The sequence below is a fragment of the Salminus brasiliensis genome, chromosome 9, assembly GCF_030463535.1.
Source record: "Salminus brasiliensis chromosome 9, fSalBra1.hap2, whole genome shotgun sequence".
NCBI lineage: Eukaryota > Metazoa > Chordata > Actinopteri > Characiformes > Bryconidae > Salminus > Salminus brasiliensis.
In genome coordinates this window covers 40,362,530-40,382,165 of record NC_132886.1, presented here as the reverse complement: position 1 = coordinate 40,382,165, position 19,636 = coordinate 40,362,530, and the positions used below count along the sequence as shown (strand labels likewise).

The window sequence follows — 19,636 nt, the reverse complement described above, 5'->3', positions numbered from 1 at the left end:
CTTGTCTAAAGATACCGAGACCAACTCTTCACATCTTCCATCAGAAAACACAAACCTAAGGCTTTCTACAGTAGGCGTTGATGGTACCTCAAAATGAGGACGGTTTTTCAGAACTCTGAGAGTCTCATGCATGAAATTGCTAGTCCATCTAGAACATGGCCAAAGAAGCTCACCCGCCCCCCAAATATTTGTAACGCAGTAATATTCACATTTTTCATATATCAGTAATTTAAGACATGTATGATAACACACAACCCTGCGACATTTTAACATAAGAAACCCCCCAAAATAACCCAACCCTTAAGTGACTTCAGAGAAGAAGTGGCTTCCACAGAAAACTCGTAAAAATTCAACAAACCAAAGAAAGCAAAGAACACAGTTGTTATAACCCTGCTGTACCATGAACACTTCCAGAGAATGACTCACCTTCCTGAAGACACTCAGGCTTGGCTTACTGGAACGTCTGAAAAGACAAGAGGACCGAATTAGCCTCTCAAAACCGCCACCGCAGGCCTATATGAGCTGAACATCTTCACAGTAGACTTACCCTCGCCCCTCCTCCCTGTAATTGTCTAAACCCTCGTCGTAAGATTTGGAGCGCTCGGTTTTGGCACCACTTTGTTCCAGGATGGCGTTTCTGAGTGATTCTGTGTGCGCACACAAACACAAGCAGAGACTGAATATGATGTACTAGAACACAAGCCAGAAAATCAATCAATCGATCGATCAATCAATTAATCTGCATCCAGACGCAATATATACCAATGGGAATAATCAAAGTTCTGGAAATGGCTCATACTGCAGCTACTACTATAGGAGTGTTGGTCAGCTTGCAGCATGAAGGTAGCATTACTCACACGTTGACCACTTAATGACCTCATTAAGTGTCTCTGTGGCTCTTTACCTTGGTCATGGGAAAGCTGCCGGCGCATGTGTGGACTCGGAGTCTTTGGACTCGACGTGTCCGTAGCTCCAGCCGGGACTGTTGAGATCACAGCCGAAGCAGGAATGTGGCTGCCGTCATGATCAACGCTGGGGCTGGCAGGCTCGTCTGTAACCACACAAGAGTCACAAGGTTAAAACAGCTGGTTAAAAAAGTAGACCCAAAAAACGACTGAAACGCTGAGATTCGGGAATGTGCGTTTGTGCACGCTGTAAAACTGTTTGTAAAACTGTTCTGAGAGTGGACAGACAATAGATGTGTCAAGACGCCTCCAGAATTCTCAGGCTTAGTCACACTGTGAACGTCTGAGACTGGACAGTGTGTAAATCACAAACACTCCTGTTATTTGCAGGAGAGAACATTTGAGGAGTGCCAATGAACCTGAACTGTTCTCTGTGTTTAATGGGGCAGGAACGCTGCTAAAGTACTGAGAGTACTGAAAGCACACAGCCCTTAATAGTGAACAGTCCTTTATACCATAATAAGGGAATGTGCTCATTTAAACACACTACGAACTCAGGTTTAAACTTCAATATACTGTTTCATCCCTACTAGATCCAAATACGTGTCTCTTGATGCTGACTATAGACAGATCCGATCTTTGGATCTTTTTCCAAATTGTATGAATATTTATCGATCTATTTTTGGTCAGTATTGGGGCCCGATATTTGATCCTAGTATCAGATCGGTGCATCCCTAGTTGTGGGCCTATATCATCATCATTTGTGTGTAATGATAGGTCCACAACTAGGGACCCACCGATCTGACACTAGGATCGAAAATCAGTCCAAATATTAACAAAATTAGCTGGATCAAGTATCAGATAATTATTCTGACCCAATGGCCCGATCCATTCACGGAACCCAATTCTCACGGCTAGGCTTCATAACCTAGGATCAGAGGAACCTACAGACATCATACACACATCACAGCAAACAGAAAGACTCTCCCTATCCATCCCCCTATGCTCTTCCCCAAACTTTCTGTTCCACCTTAAATAATGCAGCAGTTACTCTCTGCTGCTGAAACGTACACACTAACTCTCAAACTATTTAAGGTGGAATGAAGAGATAGCATCAGATCCAACTTTAGCTTATGTTTTGGCTGCTAACTGGTAACATCAGCGCTCTTATCAGTTCAAATAAAGCTCTGCTTGGTTTTAATCACTGAAATAGGCTCACAGGTGAACTCGGGTCTAGGGTAATAGAACTAGGGGTCTAGGGTAATTTCTCAAAAACGAGAAGCTAGTCTGCAGCAGGTTGAGGATCATGTCCATTAATGGCGCCTAGAGGATGCCCAACGGCATAGCAGCATTCTGCAACAGAAAACGTAAAGATCTGAGTTCCATTAAAAAATGCTGGATTCAACCCCAATGTTTCAATGCTTGTTTAACTGGATCCTAGATATCTCCATTTAGGCTGGGGTGAATAACCAGGAGTTGTAGGATGCAGCAAACATCTGCAATTACTGACCAAAAAAACTAACAAATAAACAAACAAACAAACAAACAAACAAACACAAGCAGGTAGTGTTTCCCAGTCCTGATCCTGACACACTGCAGTGTTTTCTCAGTTCCCAACACCTGAGCCAGCTTATCAGCTCATTAACAGGCTGAATAACAACTCAAACAGCTGCAGCAGAGCTCTGAAACACAGTCAAGGTGAAATGTAGAGCTTCAGAGTCTTCAGAGTGTTTACTTTCTTCTTTCTCCTCTCAGAAAAATCCCACCAACACAAAGCCAACAATGAGCACAAGCTTCACTTACCAACAACCCAGAGCAAACGCAGAGCTTTTTAAAGATCAGAAAATACTGGGAAACAATCTACAAGGCCATTTATAAGACAAAGTATGTGGGAAAATGCAGAAAACCAGGTTCGGCTTCTTACTGCAAAAGAGCAGAGGGCCTGAATATATGCATTCTCATGTAGATTAATCATAAATGTGCATTTTACTCATTTACATTTACATTTATAGCATTTAGCTGACGCTCTTATCCAGAGCGACTTCCAGGGTTACTCATATTACAGAGTTTTGCCAATGTAGTGTTAGGAGTCTTGCCCAAGGACTGTTATTGGTGTAGTGCAGCATAGTCACCCAGACCGGGTGATCGAACCCCAGTCTCCCACATGGTGTGGTAGCTCACTGGCAGGTAGTGGCGTTCTCTGTTGCACCACACCAACCACTGTATTTGATTGTATTTGATTGTAAAATAACTGATTAATCGTGGCAGTGCTGCAGGTGAGTAAGCAAAAGTCAAGTTAAAATTGGTTCCTAAATTGTCCCTTTGCATCATCCACTATCCGATACGTTAGGGATCAGGCTGATGTAACTCTGGAAGGCTGCAAAATTACCACCATGGTTTACAGGACTGCTGCGCTGCTGAACAGAGTGTACACACTGAAACTTTTCGAGGAATGAGGACAGTTCTCTGTCATCATTTTTTCTCTTTTTTTTTTCCTCTTCCTCTTTAAACATGTCCTGTTTTTGAGAGAGAGAGAGAGAGAGCTAAAAACTTTCGAGGTCCTCTGCAGTCCTCAGTCTAAAAAAGCCCAGAGTACAAAGCTGTTCTGTGCTGCCGTGGGGTTTCAGCAGCTAAAATTAAAGCCAATGCCCTAGTTCCAGCCTCAGCCCAACTCCCAAAGAGGGCCAAGGGGAAGGTGTGTAAGCGGCCCTGAGGGCCTAGCACACCACAGGGCTCTACAGCGCCACCTACGGACTCATCAACCTCAACTAAGGAGGCCGATGGTGTTTTTATGAGGTTTTTTTTTTTATATATATCTTTGCTGCACTAAACCAAGGCTAGCTTACACAGCTGTTAGGGCAGAACTGGTGCAATGACCACAAATTACGAATTACAGGACTGATTACAGGGACGATTACGGGACTGTACGTTACGGTGCTCCAAGACTTTAGTAGGATTAAAACACTGACATTACAACCTTCCACATGTCCTCCTGACAGGCTGGGCCACAATGGAGGAGCAGCAGTCATACAGTAGTCTGCAGCCTTATATTCATAAGACTGACATTTTGACAGCTTGGCCTAGACAGCTGACAGGCTTGCCGTGAGAAGTCACAAATAGAAGCATTCTTGCACAATGGCATTTAAACAATGCACTGTAAATGGGATCGCCTCTCCTCCCCCAACGCATTACTGTCAGTGTCAAACCTCTTCTAAAACAAGCGCCGCACTGATGGTAGTAAGGTTAAAACTTCAGAGTCATCATATAAATATAGTATTTAACGTATTCACGCATTTAACAGTGGTTGGTGTGGCGCAACAGATAACACCACTACCTGCCACTGAGCTACCACAAGATGTGGGAGACTGGGGTTCGATTCCCAGTCGGGGTGACTATGCTGCGCTACACCAATAAGAGTCCTTGGGCCAGACTCCTAACACTACACTGGCCCACCTCTGTAATACGAGTAACCTTGTAAGTCGCTCTGGATAAGAGTGTCAGCTAAATGCCATAAATGTAAATGTAAACATTGCTAATCCTCCACTATGCCGCCCAAAGTCTGTAATATTGTATGTTTACATTCATACGGTTGAGTTATGATCCCATAACAAAATAACTCCCCTTTTAACCCCCCCCCCCCCCCCCCCCCCGCCCTTTTTATCCAGGTCCAACAACCCCAAACTAACTGATAACTGACTCGCTAACCAGGATTCTGCGGCCCACAGTCTTAAACTAACTGCAAAATAACACCCTATCCATAATCTAAGGTCCAACGGCCCCATATTTACTGTTAACCAACACGCCATGTATGATTCTAAGGCCCTATAGCCACAAGCTAAAAGCAAAATAACACCCTATCCATAATCTAAGGTCCAACGGCCCCAAGCGTACTGCTAACTAACACACCAACCATGATTCTAAGGCCCTATAGCCACAAGCTAACTGCACACTAACCATAATTCTGTGGCCCAATAGACCCAAGCAAACCGCAAAATAACACACTAACCATGATCTAAGGACAAACGGCCCCAAATTTAAGGTTAACCAACACGCCAAGTATGATTCTAAGGCCCTATAGCCCCAAGCTAACTGCAAACATACTCACTAATCATGATTCTGAGGCCCAACACACCAACCATGATTTCAAGGCCCTACATCCTCATGCTAACTGCAAACTAACACACTAACCATGATTCTAATGCCCTACAGCTCCAAGCTAACATACTAACCATGATTTAGCTCTACAGCTCAGAACTTGAAGACCAACAGTTAGCATAAAGTAGTGTTAGCCTCTATATAATATAACACATTTACATTTATGGCATTACAAGGTGACTCGCATTACAGAACCGGGCCAATGTAGGGTTAGGAGTCTTGCCCAAGGACTCTTATTAGTGTAGCGCAGGATAGTCACCCAGACCAGGAATCGAACCCCAGTCTCCCACGTGGTGTGGTAGCTCACTGGAAGGTAGTGGTGTTACCTGTTGCGCCACACCAACCACTACATAATACATTCTTAAAGGTGGTTACGATACTGCACTATGACTGGGTGCCTTCCTGAGTACCCTGCCTGAGCAGGCAGTCTCGGTTAGGTTTGAGACACAGCCACTGTGGCACAAAAATCCCAAATACATCAGTAACACCCCCCCCCCTTATGTCCAAACTGACCGTCCGGTTCCCCCAGTTGAAAGTAGAACCCTTGACAATCTTCACAGGACACACACCAGCTTGACTCGTCCTCTCTGGCCCAGTAGGAAAGCCAGAGTCTCTCCAGCACCAGCATCCTTCTGAGGTTTAAGCATCGGACAGGAGAAACCAGCACATCCACCAGGACCGACCACTCCATAACGATCTGGTCCACTGGGCCATCTGGTGGGTTTAAACTCCCCAAAGTCCACTTCTACTGCTGTTTGTAATTCACACGGTCAATGAAAATTCACGAACGACAAACGGTTCCATGATGAATCCATCACCCGTGTTTCTCAGACAAGCTGGCAAATCCAGAAATCCTCGAGACCAGCAGTCGCACGGTACAGGACAGCGTCGGCCCGCCAGCAGCGATGATAAATGGCGCAACAATTGTCCATGGAGTGTAATGACATGACGGGACAAGAGCCTGTCGTCCTCTGAAACAAGCCATTGATGGTGATCTGCTGAAATCAATCGGGGTTCTGTTCTGGGGCTGCTGGGTAATGGGTGGCGCTGCTGGATCTGAGTCTGGAGGACTATTGTGTACACCTGCTGCCAGGCCAGCAGTGACTAGCATTAGTGACATCTGTACTTTAGATGTGTACTTTTACAATGCCTGTATTTTGGATGAATTCTCTCTAAATTGTTAAAAAGCCACTTAAAAAATATTATTTATAATATATACAATATATATAACATAATAATTATGCTCAGAAAAGGATATTGTAACAATTTAATATGGGGAAAAAAAGCCATTTCAGGTAACTTATCTAAAAAGTCTCTTCATATAATCACACTGAAAAGAGTCTAGATGCGCTCACGCAGCACACCTCAGATCTGAGAGGATCAAGCTGCTCAAAATCAGAGAAAAATCAATTCAGAGAGTCTAAAACATGTATAAGCAGCTGAATTCATTCATTAGTGCCTACACACTTTTGGACATATAGTGAACCTTTACACAACACTAACATTAAAGGTTGACCCTATATGACATTGCTTCACTGTTGCTTCATCCTGACTGGAAGCAGTAAGATCATGTGAACGCTGACCTCATGACTGAGAAAATAAAAGAAATTCACTTTCTAATGAGGCCGTGTTCGCTCACGCCTACGTCAGAGCGAGGAAAGGAATGTGTGAAGTGCTGAAGTGGCCCTCTGGTGTTTTACTATCCCTGCCACAGAATAGTGTTTCAAAAACAATTCATGAAGACAACACAACACAATAAACCCCCATGAGAGCCATCAGACGGCTAAGTGGTTATCGATCTAAGCAGACCAGAAACTACGGAGGTCCCGGCTGCAGAACGTAGATCCGCTCGAATTAAACCACTTCATTTACAACTCCCAACCCGTCTAAAAGTAGCCTACTGACAAAGCAACCGACCGAATTAGAAAACATGCATCGTACAATGCGTCCAACTTGACCACAGGCATTTCTGAGGATGTAAGAGCTCTCCGACTCACCATGACACACTGACCACTCTCCCTCAGTTCAGCCAGAGGCACAGCGAACTGGCACGACGGACAAAAGCTCATGTCAGCTTTTTCCATGATACATAATCTGCCCTTATAACGGCCAGCTACCACAAAAAAATAAAAGTCTGACTTCTGGATTTGGCTGGGAAACCCACCCTTAACCCACTCCCATATCTCTATCACTGTACACTACCAAGTCAGCCTGCTGGTGTTAATCGCTAACGAACCGCATAAGACCTCCCTCCCATCACCGACTTCATCCTCACAATTATTCTACCACCAACCTGTGCAAATCACAGCTCCTGCACTCACACACACACACCACTCTACTGCTTTGCTAAAGCTTGTTGCCGGGCACCGTTGCCATGGCGACACAGGGCTGCACTTACCAATGAAGGGGATGGAGTCGAGAGATTCGTCCAGGTTGCTGGAGCAGAAGGAATCCTGCTGCTCGCCCAGTCGTCTCATGTGCATTTCTCGGCGCGCATCGTTGGGCAGCCAGCACACGACTCCCCCTGCTGGCTCCGCCCCGTCCGTTTCGTTGACGGCCAGGATGTAGGACGGGTGGCGCAGTGGCTGGGATGCGTTCTTCCCGGCGGGTGGCTTCTCACGCAGCACCACGCCTTCTATCGGGCTGCGCCCGTTCACAGGTAGACCCCTGACGTCGCGTGGGTGTGGTCTCTCTCTCTGGGCAGAGGGCACGGCAGAGCAAGATGCTGACCGCTGACCCACTGAGGTTTCCGTGCCCGTTTCCGGGCTCTGCATCGTCTCCGCTCGAGCCCTGGACTGCTGGCACAGGGGTGCGGGGATGGGAACGTGATTGCTGGCCGCAGAGGCGGCTCTTTGGTCTTTGGACTGTGGGGGCTCTTTGGCCTGGTTTTTGCTAACGCGTGACAGTCTCTCGGAGGAAGCGACGGGGGGAGGAATGTCTGTCCTAGAGTTCAGCTGATGAGGAGCAGATCTACCTCGGACACTGTTCCCATACCCTGCTGGGTGCGAATAGAGCACGGCTCTCTGGGGAAGAGCCTGCCGGCTGGGACGACCCCCCTGATCTGCTCTGCCGTAGCCCCTCCATTCTGCAGGCCAGGGCATGCCGGGAACAACGTCGCCGTGTTCGACGTAGTCCGAGGAAACGATACGAGGTTGACGGAGGAGCCCGTCTGAGGATACGCTACGGGGAGGCCAGTCTCTTGCCCGGGCCGCTCTTTCAGCCCCTCTCATCCTGTCCTGGGAGGCACTGCGGGGTGGAAGCACAGGGGGACCCTGGTAGGACCGGTCGTGAGATGTGCTCCGGCGTCTGATCTTGTTGCCCCATGCGGGCACTGCTGCGAAATGAGCGGCGCCGTGCGAGCTTTGGGAAGCCGCTCGAAGGCTGTCCAGCCGCTCCTGAATAGTCCGGCTGTAAGCGTGAAGGCCTTTGTTGTCGATATACTCTCTGTAAGTCTGATAAGTCCGCCAGTCAATTTTCTGGTGGGAGGCCGGAGAGATGGAGGAGGAAGAGGCGGCGGCGGCGGAAGAGGGAGAGTAGTGAGTAGGCGGAATGGCGTAAGGATCTCCATGGTAACCCGGAGGGTAAACGTCAGCTTTGCGAGCATGAAGGTACGGCGGACGGCCTCCCGACACGGTCCCAGGTCTGGCCCTCATCAGCAATGCTTCCGGACCCATGTGACCCATGTACTCTCCCCTCACAGGGGCACCTACGTGACCCATGTGGATGTCGGGCGTCACCACCACTGTCCGCACACCATCGTTGCACACGCAGATGGCCGACTGCTGCTTTTGGACCCGTGGCGGAGGGGACGGGGGCACGGGTATTTCCACTCTGTATCCCAGATCAGAAGGAGGCCCGCCTGGGGCAGGCGTGGTCTCTGAGGCCTCCGTCATCCCAAGGGGTTTACAGTCTACTCGTGGGTAACATATGGGAGGTGGCTCTGGAATGTGACGAGCGTTACCACTGTAGGCGTCATGACCTTTTAGGTAGGCATCCTGGGAATAGGCCTGCGGGATAGAGAGATAGAGAGAGAGAGGGGTGAGGGCGAGAGAGAGGAGTGGAAGGAGATGCACGTCAGAAATAGTTCACACACATAGCAGGAGCTGTGCTTGTACAATACACTGAGCTACTTTGATATTAACCATGACCAACAGTTCACTGCAAGCGCTCTATCGTGCGTGGGAGATTCGTGCTGCAGCTTGTGTGTGGGAGTCTGACAGGTCATAAGTGTGAGCAGTGCTCCTTTGCGCCGAGCTGAGGAATTCTGCGCTATCTGCTGTGGAAAATTCAGCGCAAGCTCTAGGATCTTGCGTGACTGCTAAATGTTAAATCAAGCACCTCGGACTTCCTAGCGTTTACGCAGACCGGACAGCGAGAAGTGCCATCAACCTGTGGGGTTTTACAGCGTGAAGACACTGAGAAAAGATCAAACAAAAGGCAGCCAGGCACTGATTTAATACGCCACTACACTGTACACTAATCCCAGCGTGGACATTCAAACAGGTAGGCACTTCCCTCTAAATGTCATCAGCGCAGTCAGATGATCAGCCTCCATTTCACATGCTTAAAGCGGCAACAGATGTGCTCAGAAGCGCAAGGCAGCATGCCAAGCCCTAACTAATCTCAATTAATCAGAATGGAGAGAGTTCTAAACGAGGACGGTTTGCTACCCACCGGTTGGGTCACCACCCGCGTCCGCAGGCTCACAGACACCATGGACGAGCGGCTGCCCCTGTTAGCCACTGCACGGAATCTAACCTCAGTGATCATTGTTTAAAAGCCATGAGAGCTTTGAAAGCCACTACAAGCTCCCTGTTACAGCGTACAGGATGCAGAAGGCCACGGCCAACTTGCAGGGTCCATTTAATCTTCTTGCGTCAAGCTCGGTGGGCTTCCAAAACATGACGGCATTACCGTCTGTCTGTCTGTGTCTGTCTGTCTGTCTGTCGCCAGGCAAGTGCGGTGGACTTTCACCGAACATACCTGCAGTATAACCTGAGTCAGGTTACACTTCTGACATACACCTGAATGAACTGGAAGGGGATCTCATTGGTGGAGGACTTTGCCCCTCCCTTTACGAGATGCCACAGATGGCGTGTGAAGTTCCACAGGTCAAAGTTCTTCATCGCTGACGACTGAATAAAAAGGGCGAGGCACTGCAAACATTCCTTGCCGGAGTCAGCGGAGCTCCGCTCCCCAGCCTAAATCAAACAGGTATCACGGGGCTGTGCTACACCGCGGACGAGGCGTTGCCAGAGGATTCGCGCCTATGGGGTGTGAGAGGGCTATCGGCGACAACAAGCCATCAAAGCAAATGACAGCTCGCTCGGAACAGCCAGGGATGCGAAACCTCTGCTGACAGCCGAGCTGAACATGGAGACATGCATGACATCCGCGAACAAGACAACGACAACACGTAGTTGATCTGCTTACCACAGCAGTGATCTCCCGTGAAAACTGCAGCCATTACATCACAGAGTGGCATTGGAGGGAAAACGAGAGAGAAGAGAGAGAGAAGGAAGGAAGGAGAAGAAGACACACATTAAAAGACATCTAAGCCCAGAAGGAGTTAGTCCGAGTGGAGCCAGTCTCTCTCATTGAATAATTCTGAGCGAGGCGCTAAAAATACACCCGAGCGCCGGCAGCGGGAGCGGCGGCACCGCCGTGCGTGAGGAAGGACCGTGGGAAGGCGGAGGTGAAGCTGTGGGAAGACTGTCGCCGTCACTTCAGCGATGCCACCTGCTTGTGTCCGTCGTTTCTTTTCCAGAGAGGGCCAGAGGTGGCCGCAGCCAGCCTCCAGCGGTGGCGGCGGCGGCAGCGGCAGCAGCAGCAGCGCTAACGGTTTCCTCCCCATCACTCTCCATCTGCAGCCAGATTATTACCAGCACACACGCGCGCGCACACACTCACACACACACACACACCCACCCACACCCACAGCAGCCTGTCTCTTCTGCTCCCGCTCACTCGTTCCCCCTCTCTGGAGCTGCAACCATTCACATGACGGAGGCAGCTGCTTGATTATACATTCTGTTGAGATGGCCCAGCTCCCCCCTCCCATCCAGCCTCCCCCCCCCCCCTCTCTCTCTCTCTCTCGTGCACGCTCTCTCTTACTCTCGCCCGCTGCTGCCTGCCTGCCTCAGTCACACACAAATACAAACCTGTCCACAACACGAGAGCTGATCAGCTGATCCGCTCTATTCTTCCGTGTGCCTCCCACCCCCTCCCGCCCAGCTGAGAGCCATCGCTTTCCTCCCTCCTACGGCGTTTGTGTATGACTGGGTTTTCGACTCTACCCCTCTAATATCACCCTCAAGAGGCTCACCGGTTTAATCCTCCTGCACAGCTGACAACCCTGCCTGGACAAGCCACATCATTGCCTTATTATTACATGGCCAAATGCCACCCTCCACCATCATCATCCCCATCCCCCCCAAGCTTTAAAGCTTCTAAGCCCCCAGTGATAGTCAGCCATAGTCATTCACAACCAGGCGTCCAAGAGATCATAATTGGATGGCCCTCCCTCTCCCCCCCCCCTTCCTTCGCTGAGTGTAGGTGATGGTAGCCTTTAGAATGAACAGAATTAACAGTTAGCGGTTAGCGTTCCCGTCCAAGCATGCAGAGTTCCTGTAGTGTTGCGTAGCAGCAGTTTGAGTCTGAGAGGCAGATTGTGCTAGTTTTCAGCCTGGTAGCATCATGTGAAAAACATGCATCTCCAAAATAGTGACTTTACATGAGAAGGTAAAAATAAATGCTAAGCTTTAAATGGAAGTATGGAAAATATTTATATATAGTTTAGTAGAAAATTATTTACACAGGGTACAGAACAGCTACAGGGTTCAAACCATGGAGATACATGTTTTTCATTGGACTGCAGCGATACAGCTATACATACATTGAGTGTTTCTGATAAGACAGAAACCATTTATAAGGCAATAACAAATATATCTTATGTATAGCCAAGAGTAACAGGTTTTGCTGCTCGTATAAATAAGCGAGCACACCAGTCAGTCGTAGCAGAGTGCAAAACCATCGTCACAGGCAAAGGACGTGGCCTGACTGATGTCCAAAAAGGCATGATAATAGGGTACTAGGCGAAGGGTGGTAACATCTTGGAAACAGCTAACGTTATGGGATATTCTAGAGCCAGAGGGGAACAACGACTCCGGCGAGTGCTACAAGGCATTTAATTAAAATGGATTTGTATATATATATTTATAAATAAAATGAATATAACATGTTGTGCATAAATATGCACGCATGCACACACATTAGTTTATATCAGATGAAATGTAAATTATTAAATTGACTCAAACCCACTCAAAACAGGCACATTTTGGCACATTTAGTATCTATATATGGGCTTTATGGACAGAGGAGAGACTCCTAAGCATGAATAGAAAGAAGTCTGAGTTCATGCACACAAACCAAGTGAACAGTAGTAGCAGTGCAGAAGCTGCAGAGTGATAAAGTGCTTCACTAGTAGATGGCATGCATTAAAAGTTAATGGTTGGTGCCCAAGCTGTGCACAAGGTACCGATGGTAAACTTAGAATAGTTCAAACAAGGACGCTGTTTGTCAGCATATCTAGAAAACTATAAAAAATAAATAAATAAATAAATAATAATAAAAAAAAGGTTAATAAAGGGGTCGAAAGCAATAAAGGGGTCGAACACCTTATAAAACTAACTGATACAGAGAGAATATAGAAAGGATAGAGCCTAACCCAAAGCCAGCAGATCGACTATGGGGTTACGGGTTCCAGAGCACTGATCTGAGAGGTTACGCTGCTCTAGCCGGCCGATGCTTCAGCGTAGCCTTTGCTAATGAAGACAGGCTGAGTTAATTAGAACAGCAAAGTCCTACTTTCAGGGTTTCAGGGGGGCGTCACGGCCCTTCAGGCTAGCATCAGGGATAGATCCTCTATCGCCAGTGAGAGATCACGGTAGAGTGCGCTGTTCTAAGAGGATGCAATTTCTAAACCATTGACCACAAACACTGGACAACCTGTCCGGCCACATGCGAACGCAAAAACGACCCTAAATGAGAACATGAGCATGCCGGCCAAGTAGGGGGTGCCAATACATCTCAAAGTTTGATGTCAAACGCATCGAGAGCACTGTGAGCAACGGCCAAAATAGACCTAAAAACACAGCACAGACTCCAAATCTGATTGAGAGGCTTTAAGGGCATGAAGCCCAGCAGCAACATCTGAAATAGACGCTCTTTAGCTAAGAAGCCTTAGCTCTACTGTTCCCAAACTTTTGGTCGCAATAAAAGTGAACGAGTAAGGAAAAGAAGGCGGTTCTCAGAGCTATTCAGGGCAGCTGCGATGGCGCAGCAGTTGGGAGCTCCAGCAGCAGAACAGGCTGCAGTGGCCTGGTTAGCAGCCCCAAATAGAGAAGCGAGGCGAGGGAGGGAAGAGCACATAACTCCCTTTCTGAAGGAGGTCAGCTTCTCCGTTACCAGGGAGCACAAACCGGACAGGCCTTTGGTTGGCAGTGTGTGTATTTCTCCATCAGACAGCAGGTCGATATCTGTAGGATGCTTATTTATTTATTCACTGTATTTTTAAAAATGATATTCTGGTATATGCAGCCTTACTGCACTGGGAAGTCTTTACTACAGCTCTTTACTACTGTCTGAATTAACTAAACGACAAAAAGCAGGCCTATACCACCACATACTTGGGCTAACACCACTTTAACCTTGAATCATCATTAAGTACATTAATAGACAAAAGTAATGGGACACCTGCTCATTCTCCTGCTTTTGTTTAATAAACATCTCATTAATAATAATAATAATAATAATAATAATAATAATCATCATCATCATCATCAAAGCATTCTACGGTACTCCCTAGTAAATCCCGAGCCAAACTAGCAAAGCTAATGATAGCTTAGCGAAGTGGCTACAGGTCCAACAGCAAGGGAAATCCTTTAATTTCCTCGGTCTAACTGGTCAGATTTTTTGATTTATTAACATCTGGGCGTTAAGAATTGGGGTTTTGCCAGACCTGAGCGTGTTCTGTGGTAAACAGACTGTTACCATGTTATCTAGTTAGCTAACTAAGCTAAGCTAACCAGCTTATCTCTCTAGACTGACTGCTAAACTCAATTCAAGTTGTGCACTTCTTTCATGATCGTTTAGCAATCTGAACCGAATTCCTGCTTCGATATGGAGGCACAACACAGCCAAGTAAATCTGAGTCATGTGTGTTACTCCCCACCCCTGGTCATCCATCAAATGAACGAATGTTGGAATACATTGGTTTGACTGCATGGAAAAACATTAGTTAATACGTAGGTATTAGCACAGCACGCACTATTATGTTTATGTTGGTCACTTTAACTTCCAAGAGTTACAGACACTTCTGCAACTGTTTAAACCAAACATTTTTGTTTGTATCTTTGTTCAGGAAGGTGGGGACGTATTAAACTTACCAGCTGAAGGATATCCTCGTCTTTTGGCATCACACACAGCTCCAGAAAGGTTTCACTAGAAGAAAAACACAAAGGAATCAAATGACCAACCAAATTTGCTCATGTTGTGTTTTGGGAAGAACCATATTTTTCAAATGCATCACAACACTCTGACAGGACATCCCGCATTAATCATAGTCATAGTCATCATAGTCAGGCGTCAGTGTGCCAGCTGTCAATCAAAAGTACCCTATATTTCTTAAGAACAATAAGCAGTAAGATTATAACAAAAAAGACTTGTAAAGAGCAACAATCAAAATACAAAATGGTACAAATTTGTAGTTTATTTAGTTTAAACCTAATAAGATGGTAAGACCATCACTCTGGCCTGTAGAGGAGCCTGTAGAGGAGCAGAACAATATGAATATTCCGTGGTCAATTCTGATTTTTGTGGGCAGAAATTCTGATAACCAATAAAACAAATAATAATAAATAATAAAACTGACAGCAGCAGCAGTAGCCTATAAATTAAGTTTTGGTTTGTATACTTCAATAGTACAAAATAGTGCGACTGTAATAGTCCTGATCTAGCTAATGAATTAAGGCCTTCGGGAGCACCTGAGCATACAGTCACTTCAAGGTGGATTGGGCATCCCTGCTATCGACTGACCAAGTGTGGCGTTTAGAGGATACATTCAAAACCACCAACGCTCGGGATACAGCACCCAATAAACACCACAACCAACTACAAATGTAGTTTAGTTGGTAGTTTTTTTAAGCTTAAACCTGATTAGTAAAAAAAAAAGACTCTTTGTGGCCAATACTGGTTTTAAGAGGCTATCAATTCTAGTAATCAATACTAATATCTGCCATATAATATATAAACACAACTCCAAACCCTAGCACTGGATTGGGGGAGGGGGGGCTACAGAAACTTTCTGTTTATAACCTCCTATTTTACTGTTACTGTCTAAAAGCAAGCCTGGTGATCCACCACCCTGCTGAGTTGAGGGCCAACCCCAACGTAACACACCTGATGTGTTGGATCTGAACTCTCCAGGGTGGTAGATCACCAGGACCAGGCTTGCTGCCCCCCCTGCTTTCAATTTACCACATTTAGAGGATACACCTCATTCAGATCCACCAGAGTGAATCTTCTACTTGTGATGATAAACAAATGAACAGCGAAGAGCCTAGAGACTCACATCGCTACACATACTCTTCACCCAGGGTTTATCCTTCATTCCTCACCTGTTCTGGATCAGAGCTATGACCTGGGAATAGGTCTTCCCAATGATGCTCTCCCCGTTCACCTTCACTATACGGTCACCTGCAAACGGACCAGAGGGACATGAAAGGTTTCAGGTATTTTCAGAGTGTCAGTAGACCTCGTGTCTTGCAGGTCTTGTGGTTAAAGTAAACCGGTCACCTGTGCAGAGTCCAGCTCCATGGGCAGGACCTCCCTCCTTCACCTGCTTCACAAAGATCGTGTCCATGGGCTCCAGCCTGTTTCGCGGTCGCCCTGGCAACAAAAAAAGTGAAGTGTCACCAACAGCCTGGATCTCAATTACCTCAGCTGTGAAAGAAGGGCAGCGCGCACACACAGCACTGACCTAAATGGTCCGACTTGGACAACGCTCCAACCCTTAACCCAACCATGATCAGCCGAGTTGTGTTTGGGGTCTTTCATTTGGTACAGGAGCGTTTTGTGGATGCGATGGTGGGTCAGGAGCATAGTGTGGACGTGTCGATGGATCTGGAGCGCACTATAAATAGTATATCCAAATAAATGCACTGTGTTTGACAGCAGTCTCTTCACTGGTCATAAGTATTTGGACGCAGCCATTCAGCTGTGTATAGGTTAAAAGGCTGGTCTGCTTCAAACAGTGTGGAACTGTACTGAATTAACAGTGCTCGTATGGAGCTACCAGACCGTTTAGTGACTGTTAAGCTACAGCGCCCTCTTCAGTCTGCTACAGTTACAGCTGTACCGCTTCGTACTGGACTGCTCCCAAACAGCAGCTGCTAGAAACACATTTGGCACTGAATGATTGGTAGACCGATATGAATACAGACCGAAACTACATACAGGTCTAATTCAACGTCAGATTAGCAGCTTTAGCTTCCTCTCCTCACCGGGGAAATTCACCCTCCCCGTCAGTCAAATCAATTATCCAGCTCCGAGACTGCAGATCAGACAGAAAGACCAGCGGCGTGAGGGCACTGAGCCAAATGCACAGTGGATTTGTCTAGGCTGTAGTGATTTATGGAGCCCTGGATTGATCGCGTGTTTATCAGACGTCCAGCCGCACCAACAGTGGAACGTCTGCCTGCCGCTCCAACACCACCGCAGCCCTGCTGCTCTTTACACTGACTAACAGCAACACATTCAGACACCTCCACCACTTAACACCTCGTACCCTCCAAGTGCTTAAACGTGAGCAGAATTGGAGGCAGCGCCGAGACAAGAGAGGCCATTTAGGTCCTGCCACTGTTTTTTTTTTTTACGGACCCTGGGGAGGGAAGACCGAGCTCATGGGGGAGATCGTTTACAGTGAAAACAAACAGAACAGCTTGCTTGATCTTAAAAAGCAAAAACAAATCGATGTAACATGGTTTCAGTATACAGAGACCCAGTAAGGACAGTTACTTAATATTTCTTTAATAATTCATAACGTAAGCCCATTCTAATCGTGCTGAATGGGTTTTTCAGTCCACCAGATGGAGCTTCTTCTTTCTGATGCTGAACACCTTAACATAGTGTTTCCCAACCCTGGCCCTGAAGCTACCCTGCCCTGCACATTTTAGCAGATTAGGATTAGGGTCGGGGCGAGGCTGGGTTAGGTCTTGGGTGGAGGTTAAGGTCAGGATTAGGGTCGGGGCGAGGCTGGGTTAGGTCTTGGGTGGAGGTTAAGGTCAGGATTAGGGTCGGGGCGAGGCTGGGTTAGGTCTTGGATGGAGGTTAAGGTCAGGATTAGGGTCGGGGCGAGGCTGGGTTAGGTCTTGGGTGGAGGTTAAGGTCAGGATTAGGGTCAGGACGAGGCTGGGTTAGGTCTTGGGTGAAGGTTAAGGTCAGGATTATGGTCAGGACAAGGCTGGGTTAGGTCTTGGGTGAAGGTTAAGGTCAGGATTAGGGTCAGGACGAGGCTGGGTTAGGTTTTGGGTGGAGGTTAAGGTCAGGATTAGGGTCGGGGCGAGGCTGGGTTAGGTCTTGGGTGGAGGTTAAGGTCAGGATTAGGGTCAGGACGAGGCTGGGTTAGGTCTTGGGTGAAGGTTAAGGTCAGGATTATGGTCAGGACAAGGCTGGGTTAGGTCTTGGGTGAAGGTTAAGGTCAGGATTAGGGTCAGGACGAGGCTGGGTTAGGTTTTGGGTGGAGGTTAAGGTCAGGATTAGGGTCGGGGCGAGGCTGGGTTAGGTCTTAGGTGAAGGTTAAGGTCAGGATTACGGTCAGGATGAGGCTGGGTTAAGTTTTGGGTCGAGGTTAAGGTCAGGATTACGGTCAGGACGAGGCTGGGTTAAGTTTTGGGTCGAGGTTAAGGTCAGGATTATGGTCAGGACGAGGCTGGGTTAGGTCTTGGGTGAAGGTTAAGGTCAGGATTAGGGTCAGGACGAGGCTGGGTTAAGTTTTGGGTCGAGGTTAAGGTCAGGATTATGGTCAGGACGAGGCTGGGTTAGGTTTTGGGTGGAGGTTAAGGTCAGGATTAGGGTCAGGACGAGGCTGGGTTAGGTCTTGGGTGGAGGTTAAGGTCAGGATTACGGTCAGGATGAGGCTGGGTTAAGTTTTGGGTCGAGGTTAAGGTCAGGATTATGGTCAGGACGAGGCTGGGTTAGGTCTTGGGTGAAGGTTAAGGTCAGGATTAGGGTCAGGACGAGGCTGGGTTAAGTTTTGGGTGGAGGTTAAGGTCAGGATTATGGTCAGGACGAGGCTGGGTTAGGTTTTGGGTGGAGGTTAAGGTCAGGATTATGGTCAGGACGAGGCTGGGTTAGGTTTTGGGTGGAGGTTAAGGTCAGGATTAGGGTCAGGACGAGGCTGGGTTAGGTCTTGGGTGAAGGTTAAGGTCAGGATTATGGTCAGGACAAGGCTGGGTTAGGTCTTGGGTGAAGGTTAAGGTCAGGATTAGGGTCAGGACGAGGCTGGGTTAGGTTTTGGGTGGAGGTTAAGGTCAGGATTAGGGTCGGGGCAAGGCTGGGTTAGGTCTTAGGTGAAGGTTAAGGTCAGGATTACGGTCAGGATGAGGCTGGGTTAAGTTTTGGGTCGAGGTTAAGGTCAGGATTACGGTCAGGATGAGGCTGGGTTAAGTTTTGGGTCGAGGTTAAGGTCAGTATTAGGGTCAGGACGAGGCTGGGTTAGGTCTTGGGTGAAGGTTAAGGTCAGGATTAGGGTCAGGACGAGGCTGGGTTAAGTTTTGGGTCGAGGTTAAGGTCAGGATTAGGGTCAGGACGAGGCTGGGTTAGGTTTTGGGTGGAGGTTAAGGTCAGGATTAGGGTCAGGACGAGGCTGGGTTAGGTCTTGGGTGGAGGTTAAGGTCAGGATTACGGTCAGGATGAGGCTGGGTTAAGTTTTGGGTCGAGGTTAAGGTCAGGATTATGGTCAGGACGAGGCTGGGTTAGGTCTTGGGTGAAGGTTAAGGTCAGGATTAGGGTCAGGACGAGGCTGGGTTAAGTTTTGGGTCGAGGTTAAGGTCAGGATTATGGTCAGGACGAGGCTGGGTTAGGTCTTGGGTGAAGGTTAAGGTCAGGATTAGGGTCAGGACGAGGCTGGGTTAAGTTTTGGGTGGAGGTTAAGGTCAGGATTATGGTCAGGACGAGGCTGGGTTAGGTTTTGGGTGGAGGTTAAGGTCAGGATTAGGGTCAGGACGAGGCTGGGTTAGGTCTTGGGTGAAGGTTAAGGTCAGGATTATGGTCAGGACAAGGCTGGGTTAGGTCTTGGGTGAAGGTTAAGGTCAGGATTAGGGTCAGGACGAGGCTGGGTTAGGTTTTGGGTGGAGGTTAAGGTCAGGATTAGGGTCGGGGCGAGGCTGGGTTAGGTCTTAGGTGAAGGTTAAGGTCAGGATGAGGCTGGGTTAAGTTTTGGGTCGAGGTTAAGGTCAGGATTACGGTCAGGATGAGGCTGGGTTAAGTTTTGGGTCGAGGTTAAGGTCAGTATTAGG

At 47.7% G+C, this 19,636-nt stretch overlaps 1 protein-coding gene across 4 annotated transcripts in view; it reads right to left on the bottom strand.

Moving 5' to 3' along the window:
• Positions 1-19,636, bottom strand: part of arhgap21b (Rho GTPase activating protein 21b) — a 53,460-nt gene that overhangs the window by 12,784 nt on the left and 21,040 nt on the right. For 2 of the 4 annotated variants that reach the window (XM_072688443.1, XM_072688446.1), the window contains exons 5-11: positions 15,915-16,007; positions 15,737-15,815; positions 14,507-14,561; positions 7,459-9,067; positions 905-1,051; positions 548-647; positions 427-463 (exon numbers count right to left, since the gene is read on the bottom strand). In XM_072688443.1, coding sequence (XP_072544544.1) covers positions 427-463; positions 548-647; positions 905-1,051; positions 7,459-9,067; positions 14,507-14,561; positions 15,737-15,815; positions 15,915-16,007 — 2,120 coding nt within the window. Of the gene's footprint in view, positions 1-426; positions 464-547; positions 648-904; positions 1,052-7,458; positions 9,068-9,734; positions 10,442-10,493; positions 11,100-14,506; positions 14,562-15,736; positions 15,816-15,914; positions 16,008-19,636 lie in introns of those variants that run through there. The other 2 variants (XM_072688445.1, XM_072688444.1) reach the window with 2 other exon arrangements.